The sequence below is a fragment of the Mchenga conophoros genome, linkage group LG23 (genome assembly GCF_057382185.1).
Source record: "Mchenga conophoros isolate Kocher_MC1m ecotype Shallow Benthic linkage group LG23, M_conophoros_male_GT1.1, whole genome shotgun sequence".
In the NCBI taxonomy this organism is placed as follows: Eukaryota; Metazoa; Chordata; class Actinopteri; order Cichliformes; family Cichlidae; genus Mchenga; species Mchenga conophoros.
Window position 1 is genome coordinate 54088788 of NC_140547.1, and position 26833 is coordinate 54115620.

Below are 26833 nucleotides of genomic sequence, written 5' to 3' on the forward strand. Positions count from 1 at the left end.
CTCACGGCTCTAGTGACCTAGCCCCCGGCTCGCTAACGAGCTAGTGGGTAACAGATGTCTCCGAAAACGTCGGAGCGCTTTTGAAAATATGCGGTGTCTTGATAAACTGAGCAGATATTTGAGGTTTACACAGCTACATTCTCGGCTGAAAATATGTTAAACGTTTATTTTGTGACCCAGAAAGAATAATAAGAGTAACATTAAAACTTAACTAGCTGCCGCCAGTATTGGAAACTGCGCTGGGCTGCGCTATGAATTCTGGTACACAGCTGCTTCTTCTTCTTCTTCTTCGGGGTTTAACGGTAGCTGGCATCCTTGTACATGCAGTGCTGCCATCTTCTGTTTCAGTCCGTTATTACACTCTTAAATCCTGCCACTTATTCCTGCATCTTTTGTGATCTTACAAAGCTTCAAACGACTCGTCGACTATTAAATCAGTCGTCGACGATTTTGATAGTCGACTAATCGTGACTAGTCGACAAATCGTGGCAGCCCTATTGGACACGCCTTCTCATTTAATGGTTTTTCTTTATTGTCATGACTATGATATCATGCATTCTTATCAACAGTAATTTCACTATATGAAAAACATTGTCCTTTAATGAAGATCACTAGAAAGCATCACAGATCAAATAAGCCATGGATCACAAAGGGGATAGAAGATGCATGTAAAAAGAAAAATAATCTATATAAGAGATTCATAAAACAGAGGACAAAGGATGCTGAAATAAAGTACAAGTTATATAAAAATAGATTAGTAAATATTATAAGAACAACTAAGAAAGAATATTACCACAAATTATTGGAGCAAAGTAGTAACACACAAGAAACATGGAGGATATTAAACAGTCTAATCAAAAAGGGCTCAAAAAATAAGAATTATCCAGATTATTTTAAAAAAGATAAAGATATTGTGCTTGATAAAACTAAAGACATTGCAAATGAATTTAATGATTTCTTTGTAAATGTTGGCTTTAATTTAGCAAAAGAAATTCCAGAGTCAAGAAATAATAACGACCTAAATAAACATATTACTCAGAATGTGTCCTCCATGTTTATTGGTGCTGCAACTCATAGAGAAATAATTAACATTGTGAAGACATTTAAAAATAAAAAGTCCACTGACTGTTTTGGTACTGACATGATATTAGTTAAAAGTATTATAGAATATATAGTGCAACCTTTCGCATACATTTGTAATCTGTCCTTTCAAACTGGTGTGTTTCCCTCACAAATAAAAATAGCAAAAGTTATTCCAATCCATAAAAACGGAGAGAGATGTCAGTTTACCAATTATAGGCCAATATCACTACTCCCACAGTTCTCAAAAATTTTAGAAAAGTTATTTGTTAATAGACTTGATAAATATATTGAGAAGCATAATCTCCTAAGTGATAACCAATATGGCTTTAGAGTGAAAAGGTCCACTTCAATGGCAGTGATGGAACTTGTAGAAGGGATATCTAATGCAATAGATAATAAGGAATATACTGTTGGTGTTTTTATAGACTTAAAAAAGGCGTTTGATACAATTGATCATTCTATATTAATGAATAAACTAGAGGGATATGGCATAAGAGGGATAGCATACAAGTGGATGAAAAGTTACCTGGATGACAGATGTCAATATGTCGAATTCAATAATGTAAAATCTAAGCAGTTGAAGGTAACTTGTGGTGTTCCTCAGGGCTCTGTGCTGGGCCCTAAATTATTTATATTATATATAAATGACATATGTAGTGTTTCCAAACTGTTAAAATGTGTATTGTTTGCTGATGATACCACTCTGTACTGCTCAGGTAAAAACCTAGAACAGCTTCTGACTACAGCGGAAAAGGAGTTAAATATATTAAAAAACTGGTTTGATGTAAATAAGTTATCATTAAATATAAAGAAAACAAAATTGATTATTTTTGGCACTAGACAAATGAAAAATGTATCTAAAATCAGGGTTAATGGAATTGAAATTGAAAGAGTGTACGTAAATAAATTTCTTGGAGTGATAATTGATGATAAGCTGAGTTGGAAGTCTCATATAAACCACGTGAAAACAAAAAATGTCAAAAACCATTGCTATTCTCTATAAAACAAAGCATGTCCTGAACAAAAAATCATTATACACACTTTATTGTACTCTGTTGCTTCCATATATGACTTACTGTCTGGAGATATGGGGTAATGCATATAAAACGAACACTCTTCATATTTTCAAGTTACAAAAAAGAGCTATAAGAATTATAAACCAATCAAACTATAGAACCAACTAACATTTTGTTTATTAATCTGAATACCCTGAAATGTTATGATTTAGTTGAATATAAAATGGCACAGATAATGTATAAAGCACAAAATAACTTGCTTTGCCGCAGTACTCAGAAGCTGTTCAAAGTCAGAGAGAGTCAATATGACTTAAGGGGAACAGATTTCTTTAAAAAAAACAAGATAAGGACAAATATAAAGCAGAGATGTGTTTCTGTTAGAGGAGTTAACCTGTGGAATAGTTATGACAGTGATTTAAAAAGGTGTAGTTCATTTTCCTTGTTTAAAAATATGTTTAAAAATAGAGTATTAGAAAAATATATAAATCAAGAATGAAAAGAGCAAAAAAAAAAACAAAAAACAAAAAAAACCCTCTTGATTCTTTTGCTTTGATGTAGTTACTTATCTAAGGTGGACAGGGTTTTTTTTGTTTGTTTTGTTTTTGCTTTGTTTTATTCTTTGCTTCGAGCCCTGTGTACAGGAGCTACACGCAAAAAGATCTTTTGTTAAAGGGTTGGCGTAATAAGCAAACGCTTCAGCCAGTACCTTTTGATTAGCCTTGTCTCATGCTTTCTTGCTTTGTGGTAGATCTTTGTTCTGTCTTCACTGAGATATTTGAATGCTAATCAATAAAATCAAATCAAATCAATGATTGGTTCTTTTAATAATATGAACTCTAACAGTTGTCAAATAGGTCTGTCAGCTGTGCACCAACCTGACTGCTGCACAACGGTTGATCTGATATCCTCGTGTTGGTGTTGTTCCCAGATCATCATACTAAATGTTGTTCCAGGATCAACATTGCAAGTGACCAATCAGAATGTTGTGACGTCATACTTTTGCGACTTCGGGAAAAACCGGCGTAAAACAAAAAACTGTACTTAAGCTGCGTGAAACCGCCTCTGTCCGCCGATCAACGGACCCTGACCCTAACCGTAACCCTTTAATAAACAGTAAGCAGAATTGATATTGTCCTTGCAACACTGGAATTTCATAAATGCACGAATGGCTTGGTGCGCAGAAGAATAACGTCACAACAATGTGATTGGTCACTTGCAATGTTGAACCTGGAACAACATTTTCATGATGGTCTGGGAACAACACCAACACGAGGATATCAGATCATCCGCTGCACAACACACCTGATGGCCCCAACTAGAGCAGGGCGATATGACCAAAAGGTATAAAATTACCCAACATATCCTCAGCATAACCATGTAGAATATCCACAAAACTTAAAAACAGTTATACACACACAATACGGTAACATTATGTTGAAGCACAGCACGTATCACTCCGCGAGGCTCCGCCTACGACAGCCGTAATGCTCCGACAATCCATCAAGCGGTGCGGCTTCGTAGCACAAAGTCGCACTAAAACATTTGATATTTGACATAAAATCGTTTTGAGGTCAGTAAACACAATCAGGATTCATACATAAGGACACGGGATTATAAGGGGCTCTGTCGATTTTCAGAAAAATCAAAGGGTTGATTTTAAGTGCGCCGTATTTTCCAAAAAACACGGTAATAACGACGGCCCGCTAGCATGCGCTACCAAAAATAGTGCTTTGTTGTGTATCTGACGGACGAAAGCTAAACCAGTTCCACACCAGTGAAGCTGCAGCATTTTTACAAACCAGTTCTGGTTCATCGTTTCATTCAACGATCCGCTTTCGCCCTCCTCATTCTGCGTCGCCACCGTGTGCGTATGAAAACAAAGGCACTGTGCGTGAGCATTTTACCCATATTCTATCGCCATATTTCATTTTCTTATCATTGCCCAACATTACACCGGTATTACCGTGAACGGTATGACATGGCCCAGCCCTAGTCCCAACCCCATTAAGAAGGCAAGAAACTCCACCAATGAACCCTGACAGGCTGTGAGGTGAAACCATGTCAGGTGATGACATCATGAAGCTCACTGAGAGAAGGCCGAGTGTTTGCAGCTGTCGACACAGCAGAGGGCGGCTACTGTCAGGAATCGAAAACATAGTTAGAGTTATTTATCTTTTCTTTTTACATGATTCCATATATCTTGCTTCATGTATTTGATGTCTTCAGTTTGTATCTACGATGTAGAAAATAGTAAAAATAAAGAAAAGGGGTGTCCAAACCTTTGAGTGGGAGTGTGTGACATATAGGCTGCTACATCATGCAGTAATTAGAATAATGTGATCGTTAAAAACCTTCAACATGAATTATTTGCTCAGTTCTTTGTTCAATGCGCTGCTCTGTAGCGTCCCATTGTCACCCTGTAATCGCAGGTGCTTCAGATGTGTGTGTGGAGTTCATCTGTTACTGAGATGATGAGGTCAGGCTGAGAGAAAGAAATGTGTTTGTAGCATCCAAAGCAGGAGCTCCTGTTCCTGTAACCACAATTTAAACCTTTACTGGGGAAAAGCTGCGGGAGCCCTTCCTCAAAGCAGCTGCTCCAGACGTTAGTCTCTATGGTCAGGTCAGCGTGCTGAAGGCTGACAGCAGCCATCCTACTTTACATGGAAGCAGGAAACAGCGCTGAGTCTAAAGAGATGTACGAGACCATATTTATTTCAAGGCTTTTGTAACATTTTTCAGATTAAAAGTGAAATAAAAAAACAACTCTGTTATTAAATTGGTTTCATATTTTAAAAATATAAAAATAAAATATTTTTTCACAAAAAAATCTAAGTACAGAAAATCTCTGAGCGTTGTCCAGTTGGACACATTAACGTCTACACCGTCATCATGTCCTGTTTTCAGCAGCACACAAACTGCTGAAAACAGTTTTAGGCTCCGGTTAATGCCAGTGAGCCTCCTAACAGAGAACGCTTGTTATGCATGTATAGCTCATATTATTTGACATTACTATATTTATTTTTACAATTAAGAAAACGTTTTCTTTAAAAAATACAACTTTAATAAGGGTTTAATGTAAATGCTGTATTAGTTTATTTGGACAGATGTTGCATGCAGTTACAGTTTAAAACTTTCAAAAACTGAAACCAACGACAGATCATTTGGAAATGCCTGTTTTTTCTTTTGAATATTTATTACTATTCATTAATAAGGAAAAGAAATCAGATTACTCGATTGATCAATGGACTAATGGAAAACAAATGAAAATACTTGTTTACTAAACTAATAGGTAACTAGCTTCTGTGGCTGAATACATCACATGCTCTTTTTTTAGTTTCAACAGGGAAATTATGAGGAAGCATCATGGAAGTCATATGAGCACTTACTTTAATGCTTCTGATGACGGCTATGTTTTATTTTTCAATTAGATCCTTTTTAAAAAAACTTTCAGAATATGAGTCGCTCCAAACAAGCCCACTGAGTGTCCCACAGTAGTGTGAAGGCTCAGTGCAGCCAAAGAAAATAGATGTGATAATATTCTGAATGTGGGGATGATCATAAAGACTTAGTCAGTGTCTCCTGGAGGTGACGTATTTGATGCCGTTCACATGAAAAGTGAAGTGTTGTATCCAAAAACGTTTATTAACATCATCCGACAGCGAGGAGATGTTTCACATGATGATCAGAAATATTCCAGCTGGCTCATATCAGCCTGGACGGACCAACGCTGCACCCACAGCTACAGCCTGCCAGCTCCCCTTTAACCTTTACATGCTCCGCACTGTTTCTTTGTCTGTGCTGTCACCCTCAGGGACAGACATGATTCATCCTGAGGCTCTTTTTGCTTTTACAAGAATATTGTAAATATGTTTTAATAAATGTGACATGTAGGATATTAATAGAGTCACGTTTTCCTCTTCATTTCTTGTCCTTTACAGCAAGAGTGAAAGTCAGACTGATGCTGCACAGAAGAAGCTGCTCAGCTTTACAGGAAATTCTGACGTCAACCATAAGTTTCAATTTGAACTACAGCAGGGATGAAAAGCTGGACGGAGGCAGCGGCACAGAAACACACAGACACTGCATTATGAATGTACCAACACATAGCATCAGCTGTTTGAACTGCAGCCAGCCCCTGTATAACCCAGGCCCATCATCGAGTGAGGCAAGCTGAGGGAAAATGTGAACCTATCGTTTTCTGTAAGCACTGAATATGAAACCCAGTGATTACTTCTTCCATAAGTACTCACTGTACTTACTGCACAAACCTGTCAAAAAATTTTTTTTTCTATGAGGCAACAAAGGCTGAAAATCACAAAACTTTGTTAATTTCATTTGTAGACAGAAAAACCCGAGTTTGAGGGAAGATTCACAGATCTCCATATTTAGACTGATGGCAGTATTTCTGTGATGCAGCAGATTCAAATAATATGAAGGATCATATTTCAAATATGAATCTAAGCTCTAATGATATTCCACGACCATGTGAACAAAAAGAGCGAAATATTAACCATTGTTTGTTTGTTTGTTTACAACGCTATTTAATTAGACACACACGTGTCACAGCAGGGAGCCAAACCTGTGCTAGAGGTCGGTTCGTGTGACCTCCCCCTAAATATTGATCGACTGACTGATTTGTTATATTTTAGCTGTCCGCCCAAATCAAACTAGGCCCCAGCTTAGTGCACCGCGTGCGTCTGCGCACTTCCAAGCACTCGCGCCAAAGTAAAAGGATTAAAAAAAAAGACAGTAATTAAAGAAAACGGGTTCCTAAAGTTGAGAATAAAAGACACATTTTAAGCAACATGACTAACCTGATGCTTTCTTGCTAAAGCTCTTGTCCTGTTTACTGACCGCGCGCTCTGACAACACTGACAGGAGGCTGGAAAACCAACCAATGAACTAATGAGAGCTACTCACAGCGAGCTGCGTGACGGCGCTGAAGCCTCCTCGGTGTGACGGCGCCTGCAGAGCGTGAAGGTTCAAAACTCCTCTGGATGCTTCAGGGCTGCGCTTCTCATTGGACAGCAGCGGCGCCATATATGGTAACGATTAAATGTTTGCAGCATCACCCCTGACATCCAGCTTCATGCAGCGGCTACACCACCTCTCCGCGCAGCTAATGAAAGGAGGAGCTGCTGGACAAAACATTAAGAACATCATGGCAGACGAGGTGTGTTTGTTTTTAACAAACTTCAGTTCACTGACATATTTTTATTCACTCTGTAATTATTGTGTGAATGCAACTGTTACTCATTTCATTTTTATTATTCTGAATAATGCATGCTTGTTTGGCGTTTGTTCCTGTCTTTCTCCCTAAAAACTCCATGAAATTAAGATGTGAACTGTTTCAGCTACAGAAACTATAAAAAATGTCAGTTTTGGTGTTTGTGTTTCTTCTTTTTATTTATTTTTATTTTTTTCTTGTGTTATTTACTGCACAATAATCTTACACGCTGCAGGATGATGCCAACGAAGTTAAAAGAGCTTGTGTAATTGTTTATCTCAATGAAGACCCAGAAACCCTCATAAAGGCGTACATGGTAAGTTTAGTGACCTCTGCTTTCCACAGATTTAGCTTTTTTGAATGTTGTGATGATGTTTACATTTTTAATTTAATTGATTATTAATTATTCATTCTTTTCCTCATTGATATTAATAAAGTATTTTTATTTTCATTTCTTCCTGGGATCAGAACAGATGGCCCACAGAATAAACCCTGTTGGGGTGCATGCACAGAAATACAGAATATCTGTTCTTCCCTCAGGACAACTGCATGCAGTAAAGATCTCTTCTCACCAACATTAAGAATTTATAGACTAACGTTTAACAAATGTTTTAGCGGATGTGCTGTTGAGTTTTCCAGTGCAGCCTTTGTCTTATCCATGGCTGGGAACAGATACCAACAGGCCAAAAGTGGATGTTAGCACAGCTGGAAAGCTACACCAGATATTTACTGTGGTTTGTGTTCTGGCTGAAGGTTTATTTCTTTTGTTTTTGAGGATGCTGAGGAGAACCAGGAGGCAATGCGGCAGATCCTGGGAATCTTACCATTAGGAAGGAAGGAGCAGAACCCACCGGTGACCTTGAAGATGTCAGAGTAATCACTGAAGATGCTGAAATGCTTCGTGACCTTGGTAACACTGCAGATGCAGTCGCTGTTTTGTTTGGCCTCGTTTACTTACTGGACTGGAGCCTCCCCACAAAGCTGAAGTACACATCTGAGGTTTTACAAAGAACTGTGACGGAAACGGTCTCTCGACGAAAGCTCAGGTGGTAAAAAACAAACTGAATGGATCCACACACTGAGCTACTAATGCGCTTTGAAACGATGTCTGGATGTGTTTTAACAGACTTTCCACTTGTTCACGTGAGGTTTTCCTTTTATGTCGGTCAGGGAAGAGGAAAGAAATAAAACGGAGAGTGGAGCAAGTGAGGAAATGAATTGACTGAAGTATTTCCTGTGGCACAGCACTGTGTAACCCTTTGAAATACTGTTTGAAAGTTTCTCTGGGTTTGTGCAGGTCCAACAAGTCCAGAAGGTTTTTGTTGATTGCATGTTTTGATCATATTTAGAGGCAGAGAAAGTATATTCAGTTTTTTACAATCTCATAAACTGACTCCAGTGTTTCCTCTGGTTCTGGGAGTTTATCTTAGAATATTAATGACAGCTGGTGGTTGTTCGAGCTGAAGGGTAAAGCTGGTGATTAGCTTTTTCACATTAACAGACAACAGATTCAAAGTAAATATATTTACTCTATGCATTTTCTGTTTCTCTCCACTTCCTTTCTGCTACGAGTCCATTTGTTGTTGGTTTGACAACAGTAACAAATTTAAAGCAGCATAGAAAATGGCAGCTATGACCGCATTCATGTGAGAGTGAAATAGAAACACTTTTCCTGCTTATTATAGGAAAAGTGTTTCTATTTTTAACAGTTTAACAGTTTTAGTGAAAACTGTTAAACATTAAGCTCGGTGAGGAAGAAAGAACATGTTCACTGATACTCAGCAGAGTAAACAAACGTTTGTTCCACTAAAGTGCTGTCATTTCAGTTTACTTAACTACACTGTGTGGAAGCTGTGGGCATATCCTGGTGTAGTAAGTCAACTTAAATATTCTACGGTTATACCACTTAAAACGGGTTTAGTAAAATAAAACCCAGCGACTGCCTCACTAGTGTCAGTCAGGTAAGTGTGAGCTGCAAGGTTTCACTGGTTTAACTAAAGTTGTCTTTACATAAGTGAGTTAAGCTAATGAAATATATTTATGTCTGGATTCATCAACACTTTATTTATGTGAACACAGACTTCTAACCTGATCTGGTTATGTTGGTTACACACACACACACACACACACACACACACACACACACACACACACACACACACACACACAGGGAGTGCAGAATTATTAGGCAAGTTGTATTTTTGAGGAATAATGTTATTATTGAACAACAACCATGTTCTCAATGAACCCAAAAAACTCATTAATATCAAAGCTGAATGTTTTTGGAAGTAGTTTTTAGTTTGTTTTTAGTTTTAGTTATTTTAGGGGGATATCTGTGTGCAGGTGACTATTACTGTGCATAATTATTAAGCAACTTAACAAAAAACAAATATATACCCATTTCAATTATTTATTTTTACCAGTGACACCAATATAACATCTCCACATTCACAAATATACATTTCTGACATTCAAAAACAAAACAAAAACAAATCAGCGACCAATATAGCCACCTTTCTTTGCAAGGACACTCAAAAGCCTGCCATCCATGGATTCTGTCAGTGTTTTGATCTGTTCACCATCAACATTGCGTGCAGCAGCAACCACAGCCTCCCAGACACTGTTCAGAGAGGTGTACTGTTTTCCCTCCTTGTAAATCTCACATTTGATGATGGACCACAGGTTCTCAATGGGGTTCAGATCAGGTGAACAAGGAGGCCATGTCATTAGTTTTTCTTCTTTTATACCCTTTCTTGCCAGCCACGCTGTGGAGTACTTGGACGCGTGTGATGGAGCATTGTCCTGCATGGAAATCATGTTTTTCTTGAAGGATGCAGACTTCTTCCTGTACCACTGCTTGAAGAAGGTGTCTTCCAGAAACTGGCAGTAGGACTGGGAGTTGAGCTTGACTCCATCCTCAACCCGAAAAGGCCCCACAAGCTCATCTTTGATGATACCAGCTCAAACCAGTACTCCACCTCCACCTTGCTGGCGTCTGAGTGGGACTGGAGCTCTCTGCCCTTTACCAATCCAGCCACGGGCCCATCCATCTGGCCCATCAAGACTCACTCTCATTTCATCAGTCCATAAAACCTTAGAAAAACCAGTCTTGAGATATTTCTTGGCCCAGTCTTGACGTTTCAGCTTGTGTGTCTTGTTCAGTGGTGGTCGTCTTTCAGCCTTTCTTACCTTGGCCATGTCTCTGAGTATTGCACACCTTGTGCTTTTGGGCACTCCAGTGATGTTGCAGCTCTGAAATATGGCCAAACTGGTGGCAAGTGGCATCTTGGCAGCTGCACGCTTGACTTTTCTCAGTTCATGGGCAGTTAATTTGCGCCTAATAATTATGCACACCTGATATAGGGTGTTGATGTCATTAGACCACACCCCTTCTCATTACAGAGACGCACATCACCTAATATGCTTAATTGGTAGTAGGCTTTCGAGCAAATACAGCTTGGAGTAAGACAACATGCATGTGGAGGATGATGTGGACAAAATACTCATTTGCCTAATAATTCTGCACTCCCTGTACACACACACACGCATGTATGCATGAAGAGAAAAGATTAAGGGTAAAATCACACAGCGCTTTATACAACGTGCCTCATTCACACACATCGCTTGAAACAAACAGAGAGAGGCAGTCTCACAGTTTGGGTGCAACAACCTCAAAAGCACATCTGGTTTTAAGATCAGAGCGAGGGACAGTTAAAGAGAGGCCAGCAGCACTGATACAGGCTTAGAAAGAAGCTCTGCTGTGTCAGCAGCGGTGTTCAACTCCAGGCCTCGAGGGCCGGTGTCCTGCAGGGTTTAGATGTGTCCTCGATCCAGCACAGCTGGTTCAAATGGCTAAATGACCTCCTCAACACGTCTTGAAGTTCTCCAGAGGCCTGGCAAGGAATGAATCAGGCCCTCGAGGCCTGGAGCTCCCCACCCCTGATGTAGAGAGTTATACTGCAGTAGTGAGAGAAACGTACCTTCAGGAGTTCTAACCTTGAAGTAAGAACACCTGGATATTTCATATTCTGAAAGTATTTATACTGAAACTTAAATCTTTTCCTAAACTGAACTAGGTTTGGTGCCTGAATCTGACTGTAACTTTAAAATAAGTCATTAGCACATGGGCTACAGACCCAGCCTCCACTAAATTCTCCTAACGCATTGGATCACTTTGCTTTGTCCTAGTGAACCCAGCATCTGTAGCCTTTCAGGCACTATTATTATTGTTGTTGTCACAGTTCATTCACTGCCACACTTGAATTGCGATTGTGTTCTTTCATAGCTGCGTTTGTGTCTGTTGGTCATGAAATATTTGTGCTTGCAGTTTAAGGCTGTGAGATCTGAGAACAGTGGATTCACAGATACAAGCCTGGGAAGCGCCGTGCTTCATATATTCACTTCATTTGGAGGCTGCTAACAATGAGCTCTGGTTACTTTAATTCAACACTGCGCTCGTCCCATAGATTCATTATTAATGAGTTCTAATGGCAGCACCGGACTTTGTATTGATTAGGTTTTTCTTGCCTCTAATTATAAAAGGGCTTCGGGTGGGGGGTGGGGTGCGAGTCGATGACTCTGGAAACAAAGGAATACATTTATTAACTGGATGGCTTTCATACAGTAGCATTGTCTCTCTAACTGATCCATACTGTGAGAGCCTTCATATGGGTCACATGAGGTCAGACGGCTCTCAACATGATCCCTACGCTTATCCCCAGCACAGGTTCTGCAGCACATTGAACATATGCTGTAAATGTAATTGAATTATGAGGTGGTGCTTTTGGATTGAAACTCTAAATATAACCCGTTTAGACCCGGTTTAGTGTTAAGCATAAACGACTAATGTGATTTAGCTGTTTAAATAAAAGCAGAAAGCAAAGCTCTGACTTACCATTAACCCCAGTTTGTAGTACAGCCGTGTACAGAATGACATGTAGGAGTTTGTTTGCATTTTGAACCACAGACAGAATCCTGGCATCACTGCCCAGGCCGTTTCCTGTTCACTGTGCTCTTCTTCTTTCTGTCATTCACTCCTGTAATGTTTGGTTTGTCCTTCGGTGCATTCAGAGCCTTGATCGTATGTTGTGGCTTCACATAAATGTCTTTAATTGCAAATTAAATACTTGGGAGTCAAATCCAGACCTTCATTCGTTCATTTCATTTATTAAGAATTAATGAAGAAGAGTCTAAAAAAGAGCAGAAGCTAAAATCACACATCAAAGCTAGCACGTTGCCTTGACATTACTTATGTCTTCTCTCTTCTGATTTCTGCATTTCCTGTAAGTCAGACTTGGGTTTCACACTGTTATTTCATTTGCATCTACAGCGGAGAGTCAGCACGGAGACATGTGCCACATTCCTGGGAACACACCAGGCTGAGAGAAAGGGGAATTATCAGAAGCATCCACATTTCTGTATGTTAGAGGTATGTGCATGTGGTGACAGTCTGAACACTACTGTCAGGCCTTATTCACAGGCAAGCAGCTGAAAGTACACATCCTGGGATGTTATTATTATTTTTAATGAACACAGTGATTAAAGTTTGTGACCTTGTAGGAGAAATGAAACAGAACATGTTGGGTCTGAATGTTGTGATTTATTATTTCAGAGAAACCCTGCTGTGTCACTCACAGGTATCAGGGTTGTTGCTGTTCGCTGACAGTTAGAAATGTTCGTGTGTGGATACTCTTCAGCCTCCCACAGTCCAGCTTTGGGATCTTGCTAAACGCAGCTTTGCTCTTCCTCCTGTCTCATCTTCTTCCTCAGCAGCTCACCGATATCAGCCAGAGGGTTGGTTTTACCTGAGAGCGTCCTTACTGCTTTGCTGAACCTGCTGGTCTCAGTCTCCCTGTAAAAACAATAAAGAAGAGTGGCAGAAGATTTCCACACAGGAGTGTAGTCTGGCTCTCAATCACTGTAAGAAAGAAAGAAAACTCTTACAGCAGTCTGCGTTTCTGTGAGCGTTTCATCTGACTGAAATCTGTGGGCTCTGGTCTCTTCACCGGGCTAAAGGGAGGACATCGGACAGAGACATGGGGACACTTTAACACATCAAGAACAGTGGACAGTTTCTTCTAATGGTGTCTCCTACTGGTCTTCCACACAGCAGGGAAACGCTGCGGGGTTTATTTATCAGGCAGTCACTACTTTAATGTTGCTTTGACATCAGTATGTGGTGGTCACATGACCACAGAGTGTAAATCAAACTAAAGATGTTTTTATCACAGTCTGTGGGAGAAGCTGCTCCTTCAGGTAGCTCCACCCAAACTCTGCAAGACATCTGACGTAGGCCAGGAAAAAGAAATGGAGCTGATGGGCACAGACAGGGACGGACGGGGACAGATGGGGACAGACAGAGACAGGACAGGGACAGATGGAAACAGACAGAGACAGGACAGGGACAGCGGGGGACAGACAGGGACAGTCGGGGACAGACAGGGACAGACAGGGACAGTCGGGGACAGGACAGGGACGGACGGGGACAGGACAGGGACAGTCGGGGACAGGACAGGGACGGATGGGGACAGGACAGGGACAGTCGGGGACAGGACAGGGACGGACGGGGACAGATGGAAACAGACAGAGACAGGACAGGGACAGCGGGGGACAGGACAGGGACAGTCGGGGACAGGACAGGGACAGTCGGGGACAGGACAGGGACGGACGGGGACAGATGGGGACAGACAGAGACAGGACAGGGACAGATGGAAACAGACAGAGACAGGACAGGGACAGATGGGGACAGACAGAGACAGGACAGGGACAGCGGGGGACAGGACAGGGACAGTCAGAGACAGGACAGGGACAGACAGAGACAGGACAGGGACAGATGGAAACAGACAGAGACAGGACAGGGACAGCGGGGGACAGACAGGGACAGCGGGGGACAGGACAGGGACAGTCGGGGACAGGACAGGGACAGTCGGGGACAGGACAGGGACGGACGGGGACAGGACAGGGACGGACGGGGACAGATGGAAACAGACAGAGACAGGACAGGGACAGATGGAAACAGACAGAGACAGGACAGGGACAGATGGGGACAGACAGAGACAGGACAGGGACAGCGGGGGACAGGACAGGGACAGTCAGAGACAGGACAGGGACAGACAGAGACAGGACAGGGACAGATGGAAACAGACAGAGACAGGACAGGGACAGCAGGGGACAGACAGGGACAGTCGGGGACAGGACAGGCACATATGGGGACAGGACAGGCACATATGGGGACAGACGAGGACAGACATTGAAGCTCATTTAATTACTAAAGGTTCCCTCTCTCAGACAGACCTGTGGTCATGAGTCAGCTGACTGTACTTAGGAGATATCTGACACTGATCCAAATGAAAGCATCACTTAGTGTTTGCTTTTGATATTCTTCTTCTTATCATTGTTGTTGTTATTACTGAATAGTGTTAAAGTTGAACTTTGACCTAGATGAACCCAGGCCTGATTACTGCTGCTTGAATAACAAATTTACAGTTCAAGGTTTGTTTTTTTTGTCACTCATCATGAACACGACAGAACAAAGTGAAGTACAAATTCTCTAAAATACAAAGAAAGTGATTGAGACTAAAGATGTGAAAACCAGCACATCAGTGTACAAAGATGACAAAGTTTCTGAGGACTGTGGTGAACCATGGTGACAATGGAAAAAACTGACTGGACTGACGACTCATCCGAGTCCAGCAAAAGATGTAAGTGCAGGCCTGTGTCAGCAGTAAAACAGTGGTGCTCGTGCGATGGTCCATAATTCATTTTGTGTCAGTATAGCAGGCACTGATGGACACGCCTGCGGAAAACAGTTAAGCTTAGAAAATCTCTTTATTATTGAAATAAAACGTCTTATTTTGGCCTGATCAGCCCAAAGTAAGCTAATTTTTCCAACCTCTGCTCATTTCTACTAAAATATTTGGTCATTAAGAAACGGACAGCGAACACAAGTGAGAGCAGCCAGTAGATGAAGCCTCATCAGCCACAAACATGCCATTAGTCCTGATTTGCTGTCTTCAAGGACAAAAGAAACGGGATCACTTTGGGACGCTGCACTTGATAATCAACAACTGTCATGTTGACACTTGATGCCTGGCTTGCTCAGCGGTCACCTTGGCACTTACACTTTGATTTTCCTGCTTTTGCGGCAAGCGACGGGGGCTGTGGAAGCTGGGGAGATGAGCTGAGAGAGATCCGGTAAGGCGTCAGCCAGCGGCCTCATGTCTCCCACTACAGGAGTGGCCTGTCTCCGGACCTCGGCTGCTTGGAGCTCTTTCGCCTGCTTAATGGAGCTGATCTCTGAGAAACAGCAGCGAAATTATTACAGTGAGACATATAGTAACAGGAAATGTCAGTACAAGATGTGAGGTTTCTATATAACATACACTTATTCTTCTTCATTTTATTACTGAAGTCACTGTGATGTGCCGTCGTGGGACAGTTATCAGTGTCATTGTGCTATTGTACCACGTAGGACTGTGCAATGACACCGTTATCTCTCACATGTGAACTTAAACATGTCAAAGTTGATTTAAACTGAGATGTTACATTGAGTAACACACGCAGACAGTGTTTGCAGACTACAGAATAAAGACGAGGGACGGCTGACAACAACAAGCCGAACCTGTGAGCGACGGCGTTCTCAGCCGCTCTGTGATGGCAGCTCTGTGACATCACACATGCAGACCGTTGCACATGAAGAAAGCCTCTGTGGTACTTTAACAGGAGGGTTTTATCCATTTTACTGTCACTTAATTCTTTTCAAACTATTTTCTGGCATCACAGTGAAAATGAGCGGCGTGTCTACCAAAACAATAAGAAGTATTGATCCCAAAGGAACCTTCATGCCAACTAAACTCTCCACAGCTGACGACCAAGTACCAGGATTCATTCTCCTGTCAAACAGCTGAGCCCCAGTGATGTGGAAACAAACCATTAAAGTATGTACTGCATATTACAGGGGCGATCGTGGCTCAAGAGTTGGGAGTTCGCCTTGTAATCGGAAGGTTGCCGGTTCGAGCCCCGGCTTGGACAGTCTCGGTCGTTGTGTCCTTGGGCAAGACACTTCACCCGTTGCCTACTGGTGGTGGTCAGAGGGCCCGGTGGCGCCAGTGTCCGACAGCCTCGCCTCTGTCAGTGCGCCCCAGGGTGGCTGTGGCTACAATGTAGCTGCCATCACCAGTGTGTGAATGTGTGCGTGAATGGGTGGATGACTGGATATGTAAAGCGCTTTGGGGTCCTTAGGGACTAGTAAAGCGCTACATAAATACAGACCATTTACCATACTTCTTACTCCCCAAGCATCAGAATTACTTTAAGTTTAGCAATTCCTGGAAATGAATCTTCTTTCCCTAACGTGTCCATTCAAGCTGTACATTTAAAGTGAAAGCTGGATGTCCTTGGCCAGTGGAGCCCAGACTGTAACACTGGGACGATCCACTGTGGAGCTGGTTTAGGGTTTCAGCAGGGCTGAGACATGAAGCCATTAGTAACTAATTATACGCCTGAAGAGGAGACGTGTTGTGTTACTGACGAATTGATTGGCTCATCACAGGGCTACTGTTACAGGCTAATCCCAATTAGCTGAAATGATCACGGAGAGAAGATTCCTAATTGGAAGAAGATGTCGTTTTTAAAACCTTTAATAATCTGTGTTACATGAAAACAACTAAGATCACACAAACACACAGTTTCCAAACACGCGTGTCCACGGTGAGTGGAGTGTGACGGGTTCACCTTCTCCACAGAACGACGCGTCCGACTGTTTTTTCACGAGCTTTGAATTCAGTTCTAGCAGCACTGATGCGACACCTGGACCGTACACAGGTCCCTCTGGACGGCAGATCGAAACCTGCCATTGTTGTTTCTGATGTTTTTGAAGAGTTTGTGGACCACAGTGGGGCTCGAGCACAGAGCGATCAGACACCAGTACCTTCACCTCAGCCTCCCTGCAAACTAACCCTAACTCAGTAATTAAAACAGTGTAATAGTGAAGTGACACTGACAAAAATATTACATTAATAAGAATGAACACAGGTCCCAACGTGGCAGACTCCAGAGTGTGTTTGGACTGTTCACTCAGATGAAAATACGTGTTGGCCTGAGATTTTTGGTAAGAAATGGAGCTGTACGACTGAACCACAGCTGCCAGACTAAATAAGAGCAGGTTACATTGTTGTGTCCATGTGAACTCACTGCTGAGCCACCGCTCCCTCCTCTCCTTCATCTTTTCTTTCTTTGACTGCATTTTCTTGATTTCTGTGCCTGTAGAAACACAAACACACACAAACAGGAATATCAGTCGATATAACAGCACAGTGGGAGGGGCCTATGAGAGGCAGCTTTATGCGACTCATCAAAGATGGCTGCAAACCTTCCTTCGTGAACAGAAAACAAAGCTTCGTGCTGCATAAACCAGCGCTGACACTCCGTGCATGTGTCAGGACCAAAACCCATGCAGGGTTAACCCAACGTAGAAACACAGTTCTTTCCTTTTGGAAATGAAAGAGTGAAGACAAAAGGCTGTAGAGGCTCTGAGCAGTCCTGTCCCTGTAGCTGCAACAGCATCAGAAATATATTGAAGCTTATTGATCCATGCTTTAGCAGCAGCTTCAAACATGCTGTTCTTTGCTCTACGTCCCTTTTTTAAAATCATAGCAGTGCCCAGCACTAAAGTAAAAGCTAGGTCAACACTGACCCATGAAGCGCCCACACAGGCAGCTTTACCCAGTCAGTGTGTTCTGGTATACGGTGCACTACTGCTCATATTGGGGTTAATTACATTAGAGATGCAGTATTCTGTCAATATAAACACTTTTAAATAAAATCTACTGACTATATGTTGGTGTTTTAAATTCCATAACAACTCCCTCTTGTTTAACATTAAGGCTGAGTGAGTCCACATTTGTTCTGTGAAGACATGCGGCGAAATACGAAGCAAATTAAAAAAGACGAGGAACCATCATGGGAGGACAGGCCCCTGCATGTATGTACCACCGGCAGATAGAGGAGGTGGCTGATATCCAGAAATCCTACCAGTGGCTGGACAAAGCTGGACTGAAAGACAGCACAGAGGCACTAATCATGGCAGCACAAGAACAAGCTCTGAGCACAAGATCCATAGAGGCTGGGGTCTATCACACCAGGCAAGACCCCAGGTGCAGGCTGTGTAAAGATGCCCCTGAGACAATCCAGCACATAACAGCAGGGTGCAAGATGCTAGCAGGCAAGGCATACATGGAACGCCATAACCAAGTGGCCGGCATAGTGTACAGGAACATCTGTGCCGAGTATAACCTGGAAGTCCCGAGGTCAAAATGGGAGATGCCCCCAAGGGTGGTGGAGAATGACCGAGCTAAGATCCTGTGGGACTTCCAGATACAGACGGACAAAATGGTGGTGGCTAACCAACCGGACATAGTGGTGGTAGACAAACAGAAGAAGACGGCCGTAGTGATCGATGTAGCGGTTCCGAATGACAGCAATATCAGGAAGAAGGAACGCGAGAAGCTGGAGAAATACCAAGGGCTCAGAGAAGAGCTCGAGAGGATGTGGAGGGTGAAGGTAAAGGTGGTCCCCGTGGTAATCGGAGCACTAGGTGCGGTGACTCCCAAGCTAGGCGAGTGGCTCCAGCAGATCCCGGGAACAACATCGGAGATCTCTGTCCAGAAGAGCGCAGTCCTGGGAACAGCTAAGATACTGCGCAGGACCCTCAAGCTCCCAGGCCTCTGGTAGAGGACCCGAGCTTGAAGGATTGACCGCCCACAGGGGCAAGTGGGGAATTTTTTTATATATTTTATATAACAGGAACTGCCAAGGACTTGTTTAAGCTAGCGATGGGGAGACATGCCTAACTCAACATCTTGTACGTTTGCTCACTTACAAAGAATGAGCTGTCTATCATTTTTATCATGTTTAAATGTAATGGAGAGACAAAATACCAACCAAGGCAACAACAGACAGGCTAAGGAAGAGGCCCATTAAAGGCTCCCCAGTCTCCAAACGTCAATGCTCCAGGACATCTGTGGAGGGAGCTGAAGCATGGAGTTGTTTGTCAAGTGGAGTGGGCCAAAATCCCCCCTGAGATGTGTGCAAACCTGCTGCTCATCCAATAATTATTTACCCCACTGTATGTCAGCCAGTGTTGTTCAGACAGGCATGTTATCTCCACACTGTGAACAGTGCAGACATCCTAGCAGGCCTTTATCTACCAGCACAGCACCAAACAACACAAGTGTTTCAACAGAACAGGCAAAGATAAGCATCTGCCACTGGCTACAACTGTGAGCACAGGTGGAGAAATCCAATCTTTCACAAGTAGGTGGGGGTTTCCAGTGTGTTTGTTAGGCAGGGGGCATGCTTTACCACCACTGTTCCCACTGGGAGCCTCATTTTTCCACTGTCAGATGAAATGGATCTCTGTGATTGAGGTGGGCAGAAGACGAGTTCTCCACCTAACCGTCGTACATCCACCACACCGCACACACTGCAGAGTAAGTGATATCGAACAGCTGAAGGCAAATGAGAAAACAACACCACAGCAGGGAGAGAGAAGACTGGTTCAGCACATCACAGCTTTGCAGCTGCTTTAGACGACTCTAAGTAGTGACGAGCATTTCAACAGTTTCATGGAGGCCTTCATATACACGGAAGAACCAAAACAGGCTCATTAAAGACACTAGGGCTGCCACAAACAATTATTTTGATAGTCGACTAGTCACCGATTATTTTTGCGATTAGTCGACTAATCAGATCATCATCCATTGGACGTACAGCGTACAGCTTATTGCACCAGCAGCATCTGGTCTTATATAACTATCATTAGCTTACAGCTTTAAGTGTTTAAGGTCTGTGCTAACTAAAAATAAAGACAAGATGGTAGTTTATTAAATTTTAATGAAATTTGCAGATTGTTTCGGTGAAGTTTAATAAACTCCTTGCTATCTAAAATATAACAGGACACCGGAGTATATTCTGGAGCATCTCACACTTCTGATGATCAGCTGTCTGCTTGACAGTTTTAGCTGTGCAAAAACTTTAATCTCAGCCAAACCGATTTACTCAGGAACAAATAAAATACTAAAAAAAGCCAAACAATAACATTTTTAAGTTATCTAAGTGACTTATATATCATATTTAACCTGAGTAGCGAAAGACAGCGGTGGGTTTGAAAACGATCTGCCGGGAGTCCGGTGTTCTCACGGCTCTAGTTAGCCTCGCCCCCGGCTAGCTATCGAGCTAGTGGGTAACAGACGTCTCCGAAAACGTCGGAGCGCTTTTGAAAATATGCGGTGTCCTGATAAACTGAGCAGATATTTGAGGTTTACACAGCTACATTCTCGCCTGAAAATATGTTAAACGTTTATTTTGTGACCCAGAAAGAATAATAAGAGTAAAGTTAAAACTAACTAGCTGCCGCCATTGTTGACTGCGCTATGAATTCTGGGACACAGCTTCTTCTTCTTCGGGGTTTAACGGCAGCTGGCATCCTTGTACATGCAGTGCTGCCATCTTCTGTTTCAGTCCGTTATTACACTCTTAAATCCTGCTACTTATTCCTGCGTCCTTTGTGATCTTACAAAGCTTCAAACGATGCGTCGACTATTAAATTAGTCGTCGACGATTTTAATAGTCGACATAATCGTGACTAGTCGACAAATCGTGGCAGCCCTAAAAGACACACACAATTATGCTGTTTTTCTGCCTCTGTACAGTTCAAACTTGAAACTGCTCTATTCTCAAATTACAGAGATTCTGAAGTCTTCTTACCTGTTGTTGCTTTTTCTCTGTTGTTCTCAAATGCTGAAATAAAATCAAAACACTGAGTGAAAACCAGCATTTACACTCCGGGGCCTGAGCACATAAACCTAAGATTAACTGCAACTGGCTTCACAGCTGAGCAAGAGAGACACTCAGTCAGCTCAACAACTTGACTGAATTTCATTTTATTTCTAAATCACATCAACAGTTTACAGAGATTCAAGCATAGTTTGTTCCTGTCACACCATTTTTTAAAATTTTGTACATTTCTTAAGTAACCATATCGAGCAGCTCTGTTAGGTCCCAAACACAAAATATTTCTCTCATCAGCATTTTAATAACACTCATTTTAATAAGTCAGACACAAGGGGTGGGCGATAGAAACGATATAAATTTGGCCAACGATAGAGATTTTGACTATACCGCTCTATCGCGATAGCGCATGTTGATGATGTCATCAAGCTGCGCCTGTTTTGGTCAAAGCATGGCAGCGGCTAAAACCATTATCATCTGCAAATGATGGCGGCCGACGGTCACGGCAAAGAGATGAAGCACTTTTGAAATATGGGGGAAGCCAAAAACTGCGCTTCCTCCACTTCCGTAACATTGATTCATTAATGTTGAATTCTCTGCAGCTGCTCTGTTCCCATGTTGTTACTGTATATTAATAACTAACCTCGTATTGTGGATGAATGATCTCAGTTGTTCTCCTGACTGAAGTTTGGCCCGTGTACAGCATCCTGCTATGCGACTGCATTTGTCCCTGACCACCAGAATCCCTCACGTTAACTTTTATCGAGTGGAAAAAGTTGGTGTTCATCCTCCAGCTTCACTGTGCTAATGTTATGCTAACATAGCTGTGTCACTAGCAATCACGTAGCACAACATTATATACCAGCTAGCCAAACTTCAGTAACGCTACAAACATCACTGCTGTTTATTTTTCTGTCTTCATTTATGTTGGAAGTGGCAGCAGAGCTGTACATTTGAATTAGTTAAAAAAATCTCTGTCAGAACACGGTATGAAATGTTTAGGTGGAAACTAGCGAGCTAACTTCCTGTTAACTTCTAACTCCGTTAAATGTCATAAATTCTGTTTTCATGGATGTTAAACTTAATTATTAGACCTGGTAAAGCAGCAACGCTGATGATTTAATTAAAGATGAAAGAATTTAGAGAGTTTTTAACTCTCAGTGTTCGTTTGACTTTGGGACCTGAAGTAGACGGAGTTTTGGACCCAGATTACTTCGCGAAGCTCCTCACTACGGCAGCCGTAATGCTCTGACATCCATCAAGCAGTGCGACTTACCAAAGTGTGCCTTATAGTGTGAAAAATACGTTATACAGAAGAAAAGAGTATATCGTGATATATATCGTTACCGCACATGCTTCAAATTATATCGCAATATGAATTTTAGGCCATATCGCCCAGCCCTATCAGACACCTTACAAATGTCACTGATATAAATAAATAATGAATCGTTTTCATTTAACTGTAGCAGTTTACCCGATTAGGAATACATTTTCTGAATTATTTACATGTAGGTTAAGACTCAGGCACAGAAGCAAAGGACACAGAGCTTTGTGTGCTTCAGTGCAGCTTTAGACCTGAGCCACACTTATACCGTCTTTACAGTTGATACCTTAATTTGCTTCACTGACCTCTGTGGGTCATAATACAATAATCAAATAAGCCATCACACTGACATGGACAAACGTCTCTTACCTTTCGTGACAGGTGTGGGCACATCTGGAGCTTCATCAAACTTGAGTGTCTGTACCAGAGCTTCAGGAGAGATCTTGGTGCCAGCAAAAACACTGGAGGGGAAGGATGCCAACGCAGGCGCCTGCAAGGGTTTGAAAGTGCATCTATAACTCAAAGACTTCTATCCACCACATTTGTGCTAGAATGGAGCCTAATGTGTGATTCTGTCTGTCTCTAAGTGTAATGGTCTCGAGCTGGTAATTAGTTACTCAGTAATTCAGTAATTACTTCCTCCAAACCATCAACGTGTCTTTTAGACCCATTCCTACAAAACTGCTCAAAGAAGTCCTGCCATTAATTAATGCTTCAATCTTAAATATGATCAACCTATCTCTAATAATCAGCTATGTACCACAGGCCTTCAAGCTGGCTGTAGTTAAACCTTTACTCAAAAAGCATCTCTAGACCCAGCAGTCTTAGCTAATTATAGGCCAATCTCCAACCTTCCTTTATATCAAACATCCTTGAAAGAGTCAACCAGCTAACAGATCATCTGCAGAGGAATGGCTTATATGAAGAGTTTCAGTCAGGTAAAGGTTGATATTGTCACGTCCGTCCCAAGAAAGTGGCAGTGACGGATTTGGACTGTTCGTTATGTCCATGGTTTTAAACACACACCTGTCTGTGAGGCTTGCTCCCCAGTCTTAGATTTGCTGTGAGTAGTTCACCAGGATCCTTCCGTACAGTAGAAGACACCAGTGAGCCGTGCTGCGCGAAGCCGATCGGCCCATCGACCTTTACGGCCTCGTGGTGAAGCTTCTGCCGAACATATTTTATCTTCCCAACCATTTTAATACCGCCGAACCAACTTTAAGTCCACTTCTTACACGAACTCCCTCGTGTTGATATTTCCATTAGAGAGCGTGCAATGTAGGTCAAGTCGTCCAAGCTAACACCGGAAATCGTTCTGTTTTGCCTTCAAAAGTGTTTTCTCTCCTTTGAACATGTTGCCTCAAACAAGGTTTTGGTATTTCCTTAATGGGAAACACGCCGCGTACTTAACTTCCCCCCTGTCATCGCAGCTGCCATCGACGGTGTTAACATTTTAACTGACTTAGAGAGCGTATAAGAAGCTTGAACATATTTTACTTTGGTAATAACTACCGGAAGTAGTTATAGTAGTTCTGAGGCGACTGGTGTACCAGCTTAGTGCCTCGGTGTAAAACGAGGAGGAGTGAAAGTTCCTAGTGATACTAATTTCCAAAAGTTGTTCTCCAAAACTTTAATATATATATTGGTATAATTTCCAAAAAAGGTTTAGTACCAAGTTATGTTATTTATTTATTTTTACCTTTTAGAAAATGGGAAAATAATTACTTCCTTAAATTTGCTGAATAACTTGGTTTGATGAAATAAAACAAATAGTAGTTAACATTGCAACTCGAGGAGAGTGCACAAAATATTTATTCTGATACATCTTTTTATATTTTATTTTCTATTTATACAATAGTTGGAAGTAAGCCACAAAGGTAGCCAACCAATTCATATTCACATTATCTGCACATTTAAATTCAGTATGACAAAACATTTATTTATGTGAATAATTTTAGTCTTCTTAAATATAGCTCACGAAACAAGTAAAAGTACAAATGTGTATACGTTACGGACGTCCTATTTAATAATTTGTGCATGACTATTTTGGAATGGTTTGAACTGTGGGTTAAAGGAGAAAGAGATTAGGGACTGAACGCATGTAAGTGTCAATGTGAGCATGTTTAACTGCCTCAGTGATAGACTGGTGTGCTTTCTCTCTATGACAGCAGGACAGGCTCCAGCACCCCCACAAACCTAAAATAAGATGCAAGATTTAAAAAAGAAAAATAAGCGAATTATTACTGCCCTGAGTCTCTTATTAGAGTTTTCTCAGGATTTATTTGGTTAGAAGCAGGTTTTCCCTGTAAACCTCTGGCTGTTCAGCTCTGCCACTGTCAGGAATAATGATTTTGGACATTGCTTTATGCGAGTTGGCCCTTCATGTAATAAGAGTCAAAAGCATCGATTCAGCGCTATGACTGAAGTGAGTTATTGAGAATAACAAGTAGAGACCAGAAGGGATTTTGCAAACATACTTACACATCATAGTTAAAGTCAGGGTGATATTTCCTCTGGGCCGAACAGAATGCCCCAGACTTGGATTGATAGGTAATAAGATCATCAGCATGCAAGAAAATGAAAGATAAAATAGTTCCATCATTACGTGAAAACGATGTTTATTTGTTGCTGGATTTAGCAATAAAAAATAACCAGTCTTTTCAGCACTAGTGTGCTACACTGTACATTATGTGCCTGTGTAAACAAACACAGACATGGTGAAACACAGCTGGATAATAAGAACTCAAGCAAATCGTCTACAATCATTTTGACTTTTCTGAGAAACTCGTGCAGCTGGATGTGGGGGAAATGCACACAAGCAGCCGTGTTGGGAGGTGTGCTCATGCTTCTTCATTTCCAGCCTCCAGCTGGTTCACAGTGGGACAGTACAAAGCTTTACCAACTCAGTCTAGTCACTTACTGTTGTCAATAGAAAATAAAATAATTCAGCAGGTTTTTTATAATGACTCGTTTACTTTATAAGAAGCATTTCTAACGGGATCAGCTCTGCTATGATTCTGCTGTTATAAAGCTTTTACTTACACAAAGTGTCTTCCTAAACATTTGTATGTTGGCACTGGGGACAAAACATTAAGAACACGCATTTCAGTAATAGGTGTAAAGTAAAATATTCAACTTTACAACATATAATAACATAATAATCAGTTTATCATGAGCAGATGCTCTCTTCAGCTTCCACCCGCAGTCAAACACATGCATCCACATTTATGAGTGATTCCAAATCAATGGCAGGTGTGAATGGTTGTCTGTGTGTTAGCCTGGGACATACTGGCCTATGGTGTTATTTTTGTGTTACTACTCTGAGCGCACGTGAAAAGAATTTGCAAGTACAAGTGCTGCGTTTTGAGGAGAAATTTATTTTGAGCGAAGACAAGCTGAGTGAACAAAATTCATTGTTGCGTGCAAAAAATGTATTTCAGTGTTTGCTATTATCCACACACACACACACACACACACACAACAACCTCGCTCAGGTTTTGTATTTGCTCTTGCTTAGAAAAAGAAATATGAACATGCAGATGGATACACAAAAGTATCGCAATGTCTCCAAGTGTCAAGAGCTGAACTGATAAGTATCATTGAGATGCTCAAAGGAAGCCACACAATTAAGAACAAGCCTGGCAGAAGTAGGGGAAATAAATAGTGAGAGATGTATCTAAAGACTCCAGAACAGCTGCCAACACTGAATGACTTCAGGAACTGTAGTCTCAAAGCCAATGATCACCCAAACCCAGCAAAACTGCTGGTTAAGGACAGAAACTGATCGAGTAAAATCAGAATTCACGTCAACACCCACTTGTGTCAATTGGCGGTCTTCTTAAATAAGAAAAGATAATTCTTCTTATTAGGAAAGATTGGATGGAGAACATTTGATGTTTAGAAATCTGATGAAACTTATTAAACCCCCCAAAAACTATTGAGAGTTGAGACCAGGAAGCAGAGATGCAAAACCTCTTTTCAGCTTCTCGCCTCCTGCCATCCCCACAGAGACTGTCTGGGCCCAGACCACCAAAAATGATCACAAACAATCCAAGCATAAAATATCACCACAATTTAGAGAGAGAACAGTATTCAAAACAAACCAATAAAGAAAGTAAGAAAAAAGTTGAAAACACAGGAGCACCTGAACCAGGCTGCAGGCCGGCTGACTCGGGCTTGTGACACCCTGTGGGAACCAAAGACTGAATCAGTTAAATGTGGACAATTAAACATCATGTCTCTGTCTTCTGATGACCTGTTAGTGAATGATTGATGTATTCTGCCTCACAGAGACCTGGTTACACCAGGATGAATCAGTTAAAGCACATATGCTGTAAAAGGAGGAGGAGCAGCAGTCTTTCAAACCTACGTATAGATTTACCAAAACATCCATCC

The 26833-nt window shown here is 41.7% G+C and overlaps 1 protein-coding gene across 1 annotated transcript; it reads right to left on the minus strand.

The window, feature by feature from the left end:
* Window positions 1-12476: 12476 nt before the first annotated feature.
* slx9 (SLX9 ribosome biogenesis factor) lies at window positions 12477-23953 on the minus strand. Its single transcript, XM_085265337.1, has 7 exons — window positions 23465-23953; window positions 22808-22928; window positions 21091-21123; window positions 17518-17586; window positions 15447-15621; window positions 13270-13335; window positions 12477-13177 (listed from the first exon to the last, which is right to left on the minus strand). The coding sequence occupies exons 1-7, from the start codon at window positions 23633-23635 to the stop codon at window positions 13051-13053; spliced, it is 762 nt and encodes a 253-aa protein (XP_085121463.1). The 5' UTR covers window positions 23636-23953; the 3' UTR covers window positions 12477-13050.
* Window positions 23954-26833: the final 2880 nt, after the last annotated feature.